The 15,854-nt window shown below is 38.1% G+C and overlaps 1 protein-coding gene across 7 annotated transcripts in view; it reads left to right on the forward strand.

The window, feature by feature from the left end:
* Window positions 1-15,854, forward strand: part of SCML2 (Scm polycomb group protein like 2) — a 116,238-nt gene that overhangs the window by 91,861 nt on the left and 8,523 nt on the right. For all 7 annotated transcript variants that reach the window (XM_012434245.3, XM_012434259.3, XM_012434238.3 and 4 more), the window contains exons 9-11: window positions 2,858-2,972; window positions 4,882-5,085; window positions 6,464-6,646. In XM_012434245.3, coding sequence (XP_012289668.1) covers window positions 2,858-2,972; window positions 4,882-5,085; window positions 6,464-6,646 — 502 coding nt within the window. The remainder of the gene's footprint in view (window positions 1-2,857; window positions 2,973-4,881; window positions 5,086-6,463; window positions 6,647-15,854) is intronic.

A 15,854-nucleotide genomic window follows, 5' to 3' on the forward strand; every position in this document is an offset into this window, starting at 1 on the left:
TCTGGATTGTGGAAAGTTAAGGATGTACATTCTAATCCCCCGGGAATATTGTAAAAAAAAAAATGCAAAGAAGTATAGCTAAAAAGCCAATAGAAAATTAAAGTGTAATTCTAAGGAATATTTGAATATTCAAATATATTCAATATAAAATAGTCTAAGGAATATAAATTATTAAAAAAAGCAAACGAGGGGCCGGGTACAGTGGCTCATGCCTGTAATCCCAGCACTTTGGGAGGCCAAGGTGGAAAGATCGCTTGAGCCCAAGAGTTTGAGACCAGCCTGGGCAACATGGCAAAACCCCATCTCTACACAAAATATAAAAATCCCTAGCTGGGCTCAGTGGTGCACACCTGTAGCCCCAGCTACTTGGGAAGCTGAGGCAGTAGAATTGCTTGAGCCTGGGAGGCGGAGGTTGCAGTGAACTGAGATGGCACCATTGCACTCCAGCTTGGGCAACAGGAGTGAAACCTTGTCTAAAAGTGGGGGAAAAACAGAAAGGAAAGGAGGAATGGAACCAAACACAGAGGAGACAAATCAAAAACAGACAATAAAATAGTAGACCCAGCCAGGCAAGGTGACTCACACCTGTAATCCCAGCACGTTGGGAGGCTGAGGTAGGTGGATCACCAGGGGTCAGGAGTTTGAGATCAGCCTGGCCAACATGGTAAATCCCCATTTCTATTAAAAATACAACAATTAGGCATGTTCACAGGGCCTCTAAGCCCAGCTACTCAGGAGGCTGAGGGAGGAGAATGGCTTGAATCCAGGAGGCGGAGGTTGCAGTGAGCTGAGATCGCACCACTACACTTCAGCCTGGGTGACAGAGTGAGACTCTGTCTCAAAAAAAGAAAGTAGACCCAGATTCAGACATACTTCTGATTGCATTAAGTTAGTGGACTGTCCTTTTTAGTTAAAAAGACAGAGATTATCAACATGGATTTTTTTTTAAAGATCCAAATATATCCTGTCTACAAGAGATGCACTCTAAATATAAAGACAGAATCTTTTCAGATCTCTTGGGGCTGACTCAATTAAATGTCAGCAGTATTATCTTAAACATTTCTGAGTTCAGCCATCTGATATCAGTATCTATAACTTTTCTATTTTGTTTCAACTTGTGTTTGCTGTATGGAAAAAAAGCTATTATGATTTAAAAATATATTGATATTGATATTTTTCTTTAAAAACTCAAAATTTACAAAATAAAAATCAAAAGTCAAAGCTAAATGCTTCAAATATATAGTCATGAACATTGAAAAAAATCAAGCAGATTATTTTAATACAAATGGCAGCAGATAAAATTTTTAAAATGAAAAATAAAAGTTAATAGTGAAATTTAAAGTGAAATGATAATTTAAATGCATTTAAAGAATTAACATGTATGTATATTTTCCAGCTTTTGAAATGTCTGTGTGATTAGTCGATATAATGGCAAAAATATAAGATAACACCAAATAATTTCTTTTGACTCCTTTATTTTCCAATTCCAAAGTAATTTGATAATTTTGGAGAGCTCTCTTTGAAAACATTATTTATTTGATGATGGAGATGGAGAAGGGACAGGTGCTGTAATATTGTAAATATTATTTAAACAATTTTTTCCTTTTTATTATGAATACATGATACTCGTACATATTTATGTTGTCTATGTCGTATTTGGATACAAGTTGTCATTTTCTTCCTCCCCTTAAGAGAGGAGTGCAGGAGCACATTTTCTAAATAAATGTACCTTTATTCAGTTTGCAGTGTTAATGCAAACATACTGTCTTGGTATGTCTCAAAGGATTCAGATTTCATATTTTTAAAATAATGAAAGAATGAGATGATCAACCCAGTAATTATAATTCAGTACTGACAAATACAATGATTGTGTCCAGGCAGTGACACTTTGGGAGGCAGAGGTAGGAGGAACCTCTGAGCCCAGGAGTTCAAATCCAACCAGGGCAACATAGCAAGACAAAAAAAAAAAAATCACATTTTTTGTTTTTTTTAACATTGATAAAGAACATTGTATCAATATTAAATAAACAAAAAATGTAATTTACTAGAATACTGTCAACTCAAATGACAATCATTAATTTAAAGCAAATAAATTCCAACAACATTGAATGTTCTGTTTTTTACTGCTTTGTTCCTGCCTTTTAAATGTCCTCTGTTATTACGTTTTTGATGCACAGGAATCCCTTCTCTTATTTTGGAGAGTCATGTTTGAAGGTAGCTCCTGGAAAACCCCAAGAATTGATGTAAAATAAACAAAATACTAGTGAAGTTTAACAATGCTCAGGAGACGTTGGTTCTTATAGGCAATAGACATAATTCTGTATAGACTTTAGCAACCCATCTGTTGTGATTTTGTCAGAATTATTTTATTTAATATGGAGAAATGTGGTTTAGACACAGCAAAGACTAACTAGATGAGCAGCTGCTTACTGAAGATAAACTCTGTCCTCTGCCTTATTGAGACTTTTTTCCTACTGGATGTATTGCTCTGGGTTAGAGATTTACAGACTTGTCTTTAGCAATATGAAAAACGTGTCTTACAGGGAATCTCAAAAATAAAGTAAGTTTTACAGAATAAACTAATTTGGCTAAGGTGTGATTAGTTGGAGCAGGGGTAGGACAGGAAATCCCAGCCTTTTGGTCTCTTCCTCCCCTACCTGGACAGTTTATGGGTTTCCGAGAAGTTCAGTTTGGAAAGTTCTGCAGTTCATGACACACACAGGGGTTTCCAACCTGAGGACTTCTGCTAACTAATAATTTTGTAAACCAATGATGTTTATAATTTTCTGACTTTCTTATCTAAGAATATATTAACGAGTATTGCATACTTAGGTTTTTTTCCCTTTGCTTTTAACAGGAAAAACTTTTGCCTGTGATATGTTCTACATCTGCAGCTGCTCTAAAATCAACGACCAGAGGCGTGTTATATAAAGATGCCGCTTCTGGGCCATGTAAAATAGTGATGTCTACAGGTAAATTCATATTTTAAAAATAGTATAGAATTACTAATCTTTTATTCTGTATTATTTTCAGTATCTTCGAGGTCCTGGAAATAAAATGAGGGGAAAAGGATGATAATATTAAACATTTATATTAGCATTTTTCATATTAAAGCATTTTGAAATTCCGATTGTTCCATTTTACATTAAGGAAAAAGTCTTTAAATACGAGAGTCACTTGAAAATTCAGATACTCTTAAAGTATTTTACCCACTTAAGTAAGATTTATGAAATTTACATTATTGTCAAATCTTGTTTTCCCTTTATCTCATTTCAAAATTTATTTTGTCTTTTTGTATTGTATGTATTTTCAAAGGTGCCTCAAACCTTTTCTTAATGCCTTTTAAAAATTACTTCCCTTACAGTCTCCTATTCCCTGGACTTTTTTTCCTTTTAATTTTTCTTTCCTGACTAAAAATAAATTTAGTTTTTTAAAAATAGAAGTCACTTTAAAAATGATTGTTGTAACATCATTTTTTTCAGTTTATTATTTCTGATTTTTAATTAGAGAAAGACTAGCTAAATGGATATAATACAAAGGAGATAAAACATTGAAATCCTTGTTTAGCTTCACTTGTGTTCAGTAGAATTTGTCCATACCATCAGCACCATGGGTCCAATTTTTAATAGCTATTTCATTTCTGAAGGATGACATAGTCCTTCCTCTGGCTGTTGCCACAAAGTTGAATTATCACATATTTCAACATAGCAAAACTGAAAACAGTTTTCTCTGGACTATGTGTGTGTGAAATTTTTGAAATATTAATTAATGGATTAAAAATAATGTGCTTCTTGATGTAGGGGGACAATTTATTTTATTTTTCGTAGTGATGTGCCCTCGTGTTTTTGTTTTTGTTTTTGAGACAGAGTCTCACTTTCTCACCTAGGTTGGAGTGCAGTGGCACGATCGTGGCTCACTGCAACCTCTGCCTTCTGGGTTCAAGCGATTCTCCTGCCTCAGCTTCCCGAGTAGCTGGGACTACAGGCATGTGCCACCACACCCAGATAATTTTTGTATTTTTAGTAGAGATTGGGTTTTGTCATCTTGGCCAGGCTGGTCTCAAACTCCAGACCTGAGATGATTCGTCCACCTCGGCCTCCCAAAGTGCTGGGATTATAGGCGTGAGCCCCCGTGCCTGGCCTCCCTCATGTTTTTATAGGGTATATTGATTTGCATTTGTCGATTCTCGGTAAAGAAAATTATTGGAAGTTGGCATTTATGTGATTATGGTTGAATTGATTCTATATCATAGGCTTTTGTTATACTAAGGAAAGAGTTTATTTTAAAATTTTCTTCAGTGAATCTTGGTATATATAGAAGGAACATTTTTATTTTCTTAAAATTAATAAAATATTAAGGTATATTAATAGAAGTTAACTGTTACATATATCTTAAATTATTTGGCTACTTTAGAAAATACAATTGAGGTACAGCATTGGTGATTTAAAAGAAATTCTGTCCAAAAAGAAGCATAGCAAGATGACCTGTTTTGAAAGGAAATTCTTGTAGTGTGTATACAGTTAAAAGATGAAAATATTCATCTGTCTTTGTGCCATTTTGTATAATGTGGGAATGTATGAAGAATTATTTTTGTGACGTTCCTAAAATGTCTATAGGTTTTATATCATCAATTCAGACAAGATCCTAAAAAACTGAATAAACATTTTGATTGTTTCTTTGTGGGTTTGGTATCTTTGCATGAATGTAGAAATATATTTACCTACATATTTTTAGGTCACAGAAGTGATCATTGATATTAACTATATTTAGGTTTTCTGTGAGTGAAGTGGCTAGTGGGATATAGTAATTGATAATGTACTGTTCACAAACTTTATTTTAATCAGTCTCATTGTTCTGTTTGCATACGCATTTTTCCTCAAGTCTGTGTCTATGTAAACAAACATGGAAACTTTGGACCTCACCTGGATCCAAAGAGAATCCAGCAGCTGCCTGACCACTTTGGCCCGGGCCCGGTGAATGTGGTGCTTCGCCGGATTGTGCAGGCCTGTGTGGATTGTGCCCTTGAAGCTAAAGCTGTTTTTGGATACCTGAAGCCAGATAATCGTGGCGGAGAAGTGATAACTGGTATGCTCATCTAATACATCATCTAATTCAGTCCCACCCTTCCCCCCGCCATCCCCCTTCCCTCCCCCTGCCCTTTCCTCCCCCTCCCCTCCCTCACCCTCCCTTCCTCCCTTCTCCCCTCCCCTTCCCCCCCTTTCCTCCCCCTCCCTTCACTTCTCCCCTCCCCCTCCCCTCACCTTCCCCTCCCCTCCCCTCCTCTCCCCCTCCCCCCTCCTCCCTCCCATCCCCCCAACCCTCCCCTTCCCCCTCCCCCCTCCCCTCTCCCCCTCCCATCACCCCAACCCTTCCCCTCCCCCTCCCCTCTCCTTCCCCTCCCCTCCCCCTTCCCCATTTCCCTCCCCTTTCTTCCCCCCTCCCCCTCCTCTTCTTCCTTCCTTCTTCTTCTTCCTCCTTCCTCCTCCCTCCTTTCTCCGTCCTCCTTCCTCCTTGCTGCTGCTGCTGCTGCTGCTGCTGCTGCTGCTGCTGCTGCTTCTCCTTTTTCTCCTATTTCTTCTTCTTTTTTCTTCTTTTTAGAACCGGGTCTTACTCTGTCACCCAGGCTGAAGTGCAATGATGTGATCTTGGCTTACCGCAACCGCTCCCGGGTTCAAGCGGTTCTCCCACCTTAGCCTCCTGAGTACCTGGGATTATAGGCCTGTGCCATCATGCCTGGCTAACTTTTGTATTTTTAGTAGAGACAGGGTTTTGCCATGTTGCCCAGGCTGGTCTTGAACTCTTGGCCTCATGTGATCTGCCCACCTTGGCTTCCCAAAATGCTGGGATTACAGGTGTGAGCCACTGCACCCAGCCCGTAATATTTATTATATTGGTATAATAGAATATTTATAAGAGTTATAATGTATGTTTCTAGACTTTAAGCTCTGATTTGAAAAGTTTACTTTTTAAAATGGACAAATGATGTCAGAATAATACTGTAAATTGGGACAAAAGTCACAGATTCTTCGTTTTACATGCTGTGTTAAGCTCATTATTATAGGCAGAGTATCTTGGTTGATAATATATTTTATCTATAAGAAGTTCTAAATAAAAATGTGACTCAAGAAGTCATTAAGTGATAAGATACAATTGGTGGCTGTGATCAGATACCACAACATTCATACCCATGGAATATTTGGAATAGAAGGAAGTGTTATAGATCAGTGAGTTTCTGTTGTTGTTGCTGACTTAAGAATATTTTCAAATGAGGATGTTTTTACCAATACAGGCTGTTGTGTTTGAATGAGAGGGACTTTTATAATTTAAGATTATTCCTTTATGAATTACAAAAAAACACAAATTAGACTTATAATACATTTCCTAAAATAATGGTTTTTAAAAATTAGTTTTGTATTTCTCATCCGTCTGAGATGACTCTGACATCCTTTTTTTCCCCTAATAGCCTCCTTTGATGGGGAAACTCATTCCATCCAGCTCCCTCCAGTCAACAGTGCATCATTTGCTCTTCGCTTTCTTGAGAACTTCTGCCACAGTCTGCAGTGTGATAACCTTTTGAGTAGCCAGCCTTTTAGTTCTTCCAGGGGTCATACTCATAGCTCTGCAGAGCATGATAAAAATCAATCAGGTGAGAGAAAATGTAAACTTTTTTTTTGTTGTTAGAAATAAGCATTGTCATTTAATTCATTACACTGGGTAGTAAAGTATGGGAATACCATGCATAAAATTACTTATTTCCAAAATACAACGAATATAATGAAGATTTTATACAAATAACTCTTTATTAAAAACAAAATGATACAAGGAGCAGAGTAAAAGATGCTTTTTGTAAAAAAGAAATAAACATTAAAAAGAAAAAATGATTCTTATTTTGAAAACAAATGAAGGTCTTAAAACATGCTTCTATTTTCTATGTTGCCACTAATATACATTATTGTGACTTCCAAATACATATGCACATATCTCTATACATACATATATGCTACGTAAGCTTTTATACTACTGTTTAACTTGAGAATCTTGTGTAATTGTTTTCCCTTGTGTTCTCCTCAAAGTAAACATTTTAGCCACAGTGAACTAATTAGCAATGTAGAACATATAGTTGTTTTTGTTCATTCAAAGTAGAAAAGTAATTTCTTGTATTCATAATGAACTTGAGAATCAAAGCCCATGGTTTATTTGTGTTTGGCTTCATTTTGACTACCTCACAGAGTTAAACATTCTCTATTAGACTGAAGTATGGCTTTAAAGTTATTGACCTTTATGATCCTTAGAAGTTAGCAAAGTATGTTGAGCCCATTTACTATAAAGATGAAGATTTTGTTGCAGTCATCAAGGTTTGACAAATGAGTGATACTTTTTTGTTGTTGTTGTTGTTGTTTTCTGAGACAGTCTCGCTCTGTCACCCAGGTTGGAGTGCAGTGGCACAATCTCGGCTCACTGCAACCTCCACCTTGCTGATTCAAACGATTCTTCTGTCTCTGCCTCTTGAGTAGCTGGGGTTATAGGGGCCCACTACCACACCCAGCTAATTTTTGTATTTTTAGTAGAGACAAGGTTTTGCCACGTTGGCTGGGCTGGTCTTGAACTCTTGACCTCAAGTGATCTGCCCGCCTTGACCTCCCAAAATACTGGGATTTACAGGCGTGAGTCACCATGACCGGCCTGTGATATGCTTCAATTTGATGTTTGAACCATGGTTGCTTCTCTTCCATAAGAACTCCAAACTGATGCCCAAATAAGAGAGTTAGGTGTAAGATAATCCTGTAGAACCAAAAGTGGATTTCTTGCCTCTGATCCCTAAAGCAGGAAAGCTCTTTCAGCTTTTTTGCAAGTGTTCTTTGTTTTTTAGAAGTGGTTTGTCTCTTTTTCATCTGACTCGTGAAAGCTATGTTTTACTGATCATGGCAGGATTGTATGTGGGTCTTTTAAGAGTAGCTGAAGTTCTCAGGTGTTATCGCCCCATGGTTTTGGCTGGGTGCTGCTGAATCTGGAAATACAGAGTACCATCACAGACTCTCTTTTTCAGTCCAGGGGTTCTAATTCACATGCCACTCAAGTGTGAAGCTTGGGTACTGTCTCTAGCTACTACCTTTTTTTTTCTGGTCCTCCTGGTTACCTGCACCTTTCGTCATAAAGCTTGTCTCCTCTACTTCAGTGACATCTCTCATATCCATCCCTTTTTTTCTATTTCCTTGTCACTACCCTGCTTCAAACTGTACTAACCCCTTCTCTGGTTTAGTAAAGCAGGCTCCTAACTGGAATGCTCTTTCCAGTTTCTCCCCAAATGTCCAGTAAATCCCTTTGAAATAAAGGTATGATGCTGTGACATGCTCGCAAAAAGTATACATGGAGAAGCAATGGCATGGAGAGCCCAGGTGTTGGAGTTTGTCAGACCTGGGTTCCAGTCCTGCCCTTGTAATCTCTATGCTGTAAGACTATGAAGTCTGACCGGCCTACATTTTAATTCAACTCCTGCTATTAAATAGCTATGTGCCCATAGACAAAGTACTGAGCCTCTGTAATTCTCAGTTTCATTATCTGCGAAGTGGATACCTCTTTTATGCCTGGCATGAAGTAGGAGCAATAAAAGGTAGCTATCAGAACTAGGGGGAAGAGGGAGAGTGAAGTTTCATGTTTTCATGTGATATTATCCTTTTTTTTCCCTCCTTCAGGAGAGGTAGGAGGTCATCAAAAATGGTAGGAAAATTGGAAGATGACTAGAAAGGAAAGGGCCACCTGTGTGGGAAGAGGTGTATCTGTGTAGTGATAGGTTTTCTGTTTCTAAGGGGAAAAATATGAGTTGGAGATGTCAAGAGTACAATTTCCTGATTTTTTTTTTTTTTTTTTTTTTTTTTTGAGATAGAGTCTCACTCTGTTTCCCAGGTTGGAGTGCAATGACATGATCTCAGCTCACTGCAACCTTCGCCTCCTGGGTTCAAGCAATTCTCGTGCCTCAGCCTCCCAGAGAGCTGGGATTGCAGGTGCCTGCCAACATGCCCACCTAATTTTTGTATTTTTAGTAGAGGTAGAGTTTCACCTTCTTGACCAGGCTGGTCTCAAACTCCTGGCCTCAAGTGATCCTCCCACATTGGCCTCCCAAAGTGCTGGGATTACAGGTATGAGCCACCATGCCAGGCCCAGTTTCCTGATTTCTTACACAAAGCATTAAGAATGCCAGTAATTTACATAATCCCATTCTTTGAAAGATTTTAAAGAAAACGTAATTCTTCTTTAAATTGAACACAGAATATTTGAATTTTCTTCATTGAACACAGAATGTTTGAATTTCAGATTAATCAAATGATCAGAATAGGTAACTATTTGAAAAAAAAAAACACTGAATAATTCATAAATTTTACATTATTTTAAGGGTTACTAGTTTTCTTTCACAGAAGCTTTTTTTGTTTGTTTGTTTGTTTTTGTTTTTTTTGGAGACGGAGTTTCGCTCTTGTTACCCAGACTGGAGTGCAATGGCGCGATCTCGGCTCACCGCAACCTCCGCCTCCTGGGTTCAGGCAATTCTCCTGCCTCAGCCTCCTGAGTAGCTGGGATTACAGGCACGCGCCACCGTGCCCAGCTAATTTTTTTGTATTAGTAGAGACGGGGTTTCACAATGTTGACCAGGATGGTCTCGATCTCTTGACCTCGTGATCCACCCGCCTCGGCCTCCCAAAGTGCTGGGATTACAGGCGTGAGCCACTGCGCCCGGCCACAGAAGCTTAATTTAGCCACTTGAAAATGTCTTTGAGTTGGAACTCTTAGGTTAGTTTTTCTTGTCAGCTTGTAGTTAAAGAAGTTGCATATAAATGTGAGGTTGACTCTTACTAAGATTTCATGTCCAGTATCCCATTTTTCTTACATTTATAAAATAAGTGACTTAAAAATAGTTTTTTAAGATAGAGTGTTCTTCTTAGGAGACTTTGATTCTGGGAAATCTAGTGTTTGCATATTTTAGCAGTAGTCATTTTTAAGACATTTTACTGAAGTATAGTCTGCATAGAGAAAATTGTACAAGAAATGTACCTTGATTAATTTTCATGCCTGTATGACTAGTTCTTGGTTGGAAAAGTAGCTATTACCAGTATCCTGGAAGTACTGCTAATGTGTCAAACCACCTTTCATCCTCTACTACCTGTCACTTCGCACAGGGATGCCTACTGTTCCAGCTTCAAGTACCATATATTATTTTTGCCTGTTTTTGAACTTTACAGAAGTGGAATCATATAGCAGTTACTCTTATGCCTAGCTTTTTTTGGCCCATCATTATGTTTGTAAGACTCATCTGTATTGTTGCATATAGTTAGATCGTTCATTCTCATTGCTGTATAATATTCTATTGTGTAAATATGCCACCATGGTATGTATCCATTTGAGTGCTTTCTGTTTTGTGCCCTTATAAATAGTGTTACGTTTTGTACCCTTATAAATAGTATTATCTTGAACATTCTATACACATCTTTCTGTTCCTGTATCTATCTTGGAGTGGAATTGCTAGGTCATAGCAAATTTATAGATTTAAGTTTTAGTAAATACTGCCAAACGGTTTTTCAAAGTGGTTGCCTCAATTTACTTTCCTATTAGCTTTCTGCTTTTTAAAATAGATGATAATTCTCTGGTGAAATTTTCTATTCTTTGACCTTTTCTGTCCATTTTTCCTGTTTTCTTGAACAAATTCATCAAAATTGCGTTACAGTCTTTGCCTACTGACAACAGTAGTTTTTCTCTCAATTGTTGGTTATATGGTCTTACTTCTTTGCATGTCCACCACTATTATTTTTCTATGTGGGACACTGTACATACAAGATCTGCAGAAGCTCCAGATATCTATCTTAAAGAGTTTCCTCTTTTTTAAGCAGAAAGAGGGAGGGCTCATCCCATTCAGTGATGGAGCTGGGTTGGGGCTGAATAGCAGTTTTAGTAAGACTCAGTCTATCTCTGATTCCTCCCTATTCTTCAGGTGTTACTTTCCCGGGCTTTTGATTGAGAACTTGGGAATTCTGTAGCTCCTTAGCCTTGAAAGACTGGAGAATTGTACTTCTCTCCTTCAGAGGTTTGTTGCTCAGCTCTTCAGTCTTCTACGTCATATATTATCATAACTTTGCACTTGTGTTTAGGGATAGATGGCTTATGTGTTTGAGCTAGAACTCTTCCGCCGGTGGGTCTTTATTTCTTAAGCACCATGAGACTGTGAGAGATTTCAGCGTGCCTGTTAAGAATTTTCAGCCTAGCTCCCTAGCTTCCTGTATAGCTCTAGAACTTAGCAAATGTCCCATGGGGGAAACCAGCTATGAGTTTGAGTTTCTTATTTGTCACTCCAGCTGTGTTAAGCTGCTAAATCTTTTGATTTATTTTTGCCTGGGTATAGCCCTCTGCCTGTGTCAAGTTCTATTTCAGTGTAGTGCCAAGAATCAGAAAATTCCTACAGGGAAAAAAATTGACGAAATATTCAGTTTAGATTAGAATGGTTCTTCTCCTTCTGGAATTTGATTTTATTAGTTTCTATGACTGCTATACCTTTAGAATGCTTTTTTTTATAATAACTTTATTGAGATGTAATTCACATACCATAATTTCACTCTTTTAAAGTTTATACTCAATATTCTTTAGTGTATTCACAGAGTTGTGCAGTCATCTCCACTATCTTCATTACCCCTAAAAGAAATCCCATACTGATGAGCTGTCATCCCTCAATCTCTCTTCCCCCTAGCCACTGGAAACCATTTATTGACTTTCTGTCTTTATGGATTTTCCTATTCTGGACATTTCATATTAATGGAATCATATAATATGCGGCCTTTTGTGTGTGGCTTCTTTTACTTAGCATAATGTGTTTTTTTGTTTTGTTTTGTTTTTTTGAGATGGAGTCTTGCTCTGTTGCCTAGGCTGGAGTGCAGTGGTGTGATCTTGGCTTGCTGCAGCCTCTGCCTCCTGGGTTCAAGCGATTCTCCTGTCTCAGCCTCCTGAATAGCTGGGACTACAGGTGCCCACCACCACGCCAGGCTAATTTTTGTATTTTTTTAGTAGAGACAGGGTTTCACCAGGTCCAGGCTGGTCTTGAACTCCTGACCTCAGGTGATCCACCCACCTTGGCGTCCCAAAATGCCAGGATTACAGGTATGAGCCAATGTGCCCAGCCTATATTTTCAGGGTTGACCCATGTGGTAGCATATATATCAGTGCTTCATTCCTTTTTATGGCTGAATAATATTGTATGGCTATATCATATTTTGTTTATCCATTTATCAATTGATGCACTTATGTATTGTTTCCACTTTTTGGATATTAGGAATACTGCTGCAATGAACATTTGTATGTTAGTTTTTGTGTGGATACATGTTCTCTTGGGTATAAACCTAGGAGTGGAATTGTTGGGTCATATGGTTAACTCTGTTTAACTTGATGAGGACCTGACAGACTTTTCCAAAGAGGCTATAACATTTTACATTTCTATCAGCAGTGAATGAAGGTTCCAATTTCTCCTTGAAAACACTTGTTATTGTCCATCTTTTTCATTATACCAATTCTAGCAGGTGTGAAATGGTATCTCGTTATGGTTTGATTTGCATTTTTCCAGTGGTTGATGATGAGCATCTTTTCTTGTGCTTTTTGGCCATTCATATATCTTTTATTTATTTATTTATTTATTTTTCATTCATATATCTTTGGAGAAATGTCTTTTCAAATCCTTTGTCCATTTTTAATTGGGTTCATTGTCTTTTTATTGTTGAGTCATCAGAGTTCTTTGTATATTCTAGATTTAGAAACAAGTCCCATATCAGATATATGCTTTGCATATATTTTATCCTATTCTTTGGGGTTGTTTTTTTCACTTCCCCCCACTTTTTTTTTTTTTTTTTGCAATGGAGTCTTGCTCTGTCACCCAGGCTGGATTGCAGTGGTGTGATCTTGGTTAACTGCAACCTCTGCCTCCTGGGTTCAAACAGTCTTCCCATCTCAGCCTCCAGAATGACTAGGACTACAGGTGTGTGCCACCATGCCTGGCTTATTTTTGTATTTTTAGTAGAGATGAGGTGACATGGTTTGGCTGTGTCTTCACCCCAATCTCATCTTGAGTTGTAATTCCCATAATCCCCACGTTTCATGGGAGGGACCCGGTGGGAGGTAATTGAATTACGGGGGCAGTTACCTTCATGCTGTTCTTGTGATAGTGAGTTCTCATGAGATCTGATGGTTTTATAAGGGGCTTTTCCCCCTTTGCTTGGCACTTCTGCCTGCTGCTATGTATGACGTGCCTTTGCTCCTCCTTTGCCTTCTGCCATGACTGTGAGTCCTCCCCAGCCATGTGGAACTGTGAGTCTGTTAATCCTCTTTTTCTTTATAAATTACCCTGTCTTGGGTATGTCTTTATTAGCAGCATGAGAACAGACTAATACACTGGCCTTTTCTTTAGTTCTTTAGAAATGATTTTCATTTTTTAGTTCCTTGAATGTATTTATAATAGCTGATTTAAAGTATTTGTCTAGGTCAGGTGCAGTGGCTCATGTCTGTAATCCTAGCATTTTGGGAGGCTGAGGTGGGCAGATCACTTGAGGCCAGGAGTTGAGACCAGCCTGGCTAACATGGTGAAACCTTGTGTCTACTAAAGATAAAGAAAAGTAACCAGGTGTGGTGGCATGTGCCTATAATCCCAGCTACTTTGGAGTCTGAGGCATGAGAATCATTTGAACCTGGGAGGTAGAGGTTGCAGTGAGCCAAAATCATACCATTTCACTCCAGCCTGGGAGACAGAGTGGGACTATGTCTCAAAAAAAAAAGTATTTGTTTAGTAAATCCAATGTCTGGGCTTCCTCAGGGACAGTTTCTATTGACTGATTTTTTTTTCCTTTGTATGACCATATTGTTTCTTTGCATGTCTCATTTTTTTTTTGAAAACTGGACATTTAAAAATCACGTAAATGGCAACTTTGGAAATCAGATTCCCTTCTCCCTAGGGTTTGTTGTTGTTGCTGGTGCTGTCTGTTTAGTGACTTTCCTGGACTACTTCTGTAAAGTCCGTATTCTTTGTTAAGAGTGGCCACTGAAGTTTCCTTGGATAGCTTAATGTGGTTAGCTAATGATTGGGTAGAAATTTCCTTAAATGCCTGGAATCATTGTATCTCCCAGCCTTGGCCAAAGGATTTTCTGTGTATGTTGGGACATAACTTCAGTGCTCCAAGAGGCAGCTTATAAGTCGACCTTGTGCAGAGCCTCAAGGTCAACCAGAGATGAAAGATTAGGGGTTTCTTATGTCTTTCCTGGGCATGCATATATACATCTGTGCATATGCATGTGAACCGTCTAGATTCCCAGGAATATGTCTGTGTTTTTCAGAGTTTCCTGAGGGACATCTTATACTCAGTTTTTCCTTTTAAGCTTTTTTGGCCAACTTATTGTTAGCCCTGACTGATAATGTTGTCTCAGGCAGCTGCAAAGTTAAACAGTTGCCACCATTTTCCCCGGTCAGATGCCCTGGAAATGGGTTGTTCTTAGGGAACAAGCTCTAATTCAGGTCAAATAAAGACAAACCCTGAAAAGGAGCTTTTCAGTGAGCTGCAAGACTGGTTTAATAGTGATAGTTCTCTGGGGATGGGGCTTTTGGAGAGCTCCAAACCCATTGTGCTCCCTCCAGTGACTACTGCGTGGCTGTTTTTCATACCTGCTGTAGTTGTGAAGTGTTGGTTTTCAAGGCTACTGTGAAAATGGGGTGAGGGGTATTATATTAGGGAAGTTGAAATGCCACAGAATTTGATGTTTTTTTCTGAGATCCAGCCATTTTTCTTAAACACTTTGGATTGTGGCAAGTCTTTAATTTCCAGAGTTTTGAAAAAGTTAGTTTTTATAGTTTTTGCCAGTGTTTTCAGTGTTTCTTATGAAGGAGTAGATTTTGGGAAGTCTTTGATCAGTCATCCTGGAATTGCTTCTCTGATGATTTTAAAAAATACTTTGTAAATTACCTGGCTTTTCCTCGATCTCTGTAGGAACACTTTCCTCCCTTAGCTTACTACAATACCCAGAAGCAGAAGTCAAGAGTCAATTTTATATTTGTTTCAGCCCCAGATAGACCATACCCAGCTTCATAAACTTTTCATAAAGCCTTAGTACATTACAAATAAAAGATAGACTTTTTCTAATCTTGCCAAGATTCTGAAGTAAATAAACATTTATAGAAAACTATATTTTAGTACTCGAATTTTCCATATTATTAAATAGTTATGACAAGCCAATTATTTCTTTCCTTAGAATTTAATGTCTTCATTAATTGTAGAAATATGAGATATGTTTTGCCTGTTGGTTTTATAGTCCATTATTAAAAATGAAGCTAAAGTGGTAAGAGCTCTACTGGACTCACTGGGATTCACTGAGTAACTAGATTGAGCTAAAGGTTACTCATCATAAGATTCTGAGAAGCATGCCTGACCCTCAGCCAAAATTTTGAACCAGATGAAGTTTGACTTTGATACTCATTGCAATTCTTCTTCCCTTTTGAGGTCTACTATCAGAATTTTTAGAGTTCCTTTATAACTTCTTTGTCCTTTTAGTGGGAGATTAAACCAGGATATTTGTTGATACTTAGGGTATAATTGATAATTAATGCTGTCTTTACTTTCAGGATCATGCTTTACAGAGTGGTCCTTTAGGTAGAAGTGCATTTGGCTGAATGATAAGTAAGCAGTAGACCTGTTTTAAGGGTAGCTCTAGGCTAGGATTGTTATTTAACAAAATAGGTATTCATTATACCGTACCTTTCTCTGAAGTTTTAACTCCTTTGGTTCATGGGAACAATTTTCCCAGGTAATTTTAGACACATTTTAATGGGTTGCCTCACCGCCTTG

The sequence above is a fragment of the Aotus nancymaae genome, unplaced genomic scaffold (assembly GCF_030222135.1).
Source record: "Aotus nancymaae isolate 86718 unplaced genomic scaffold, 86718_ANA_hifiasm-v0.15.2.pri h1tg000058l, whole genome shotgun sequence".
In the NCBI taxonomy this organism is placed as follows: Eukaryota; Metazoa; Chordata; class Mammalia; order Primates; family Aotidae; genus Aotus; species Aotus nancymaae.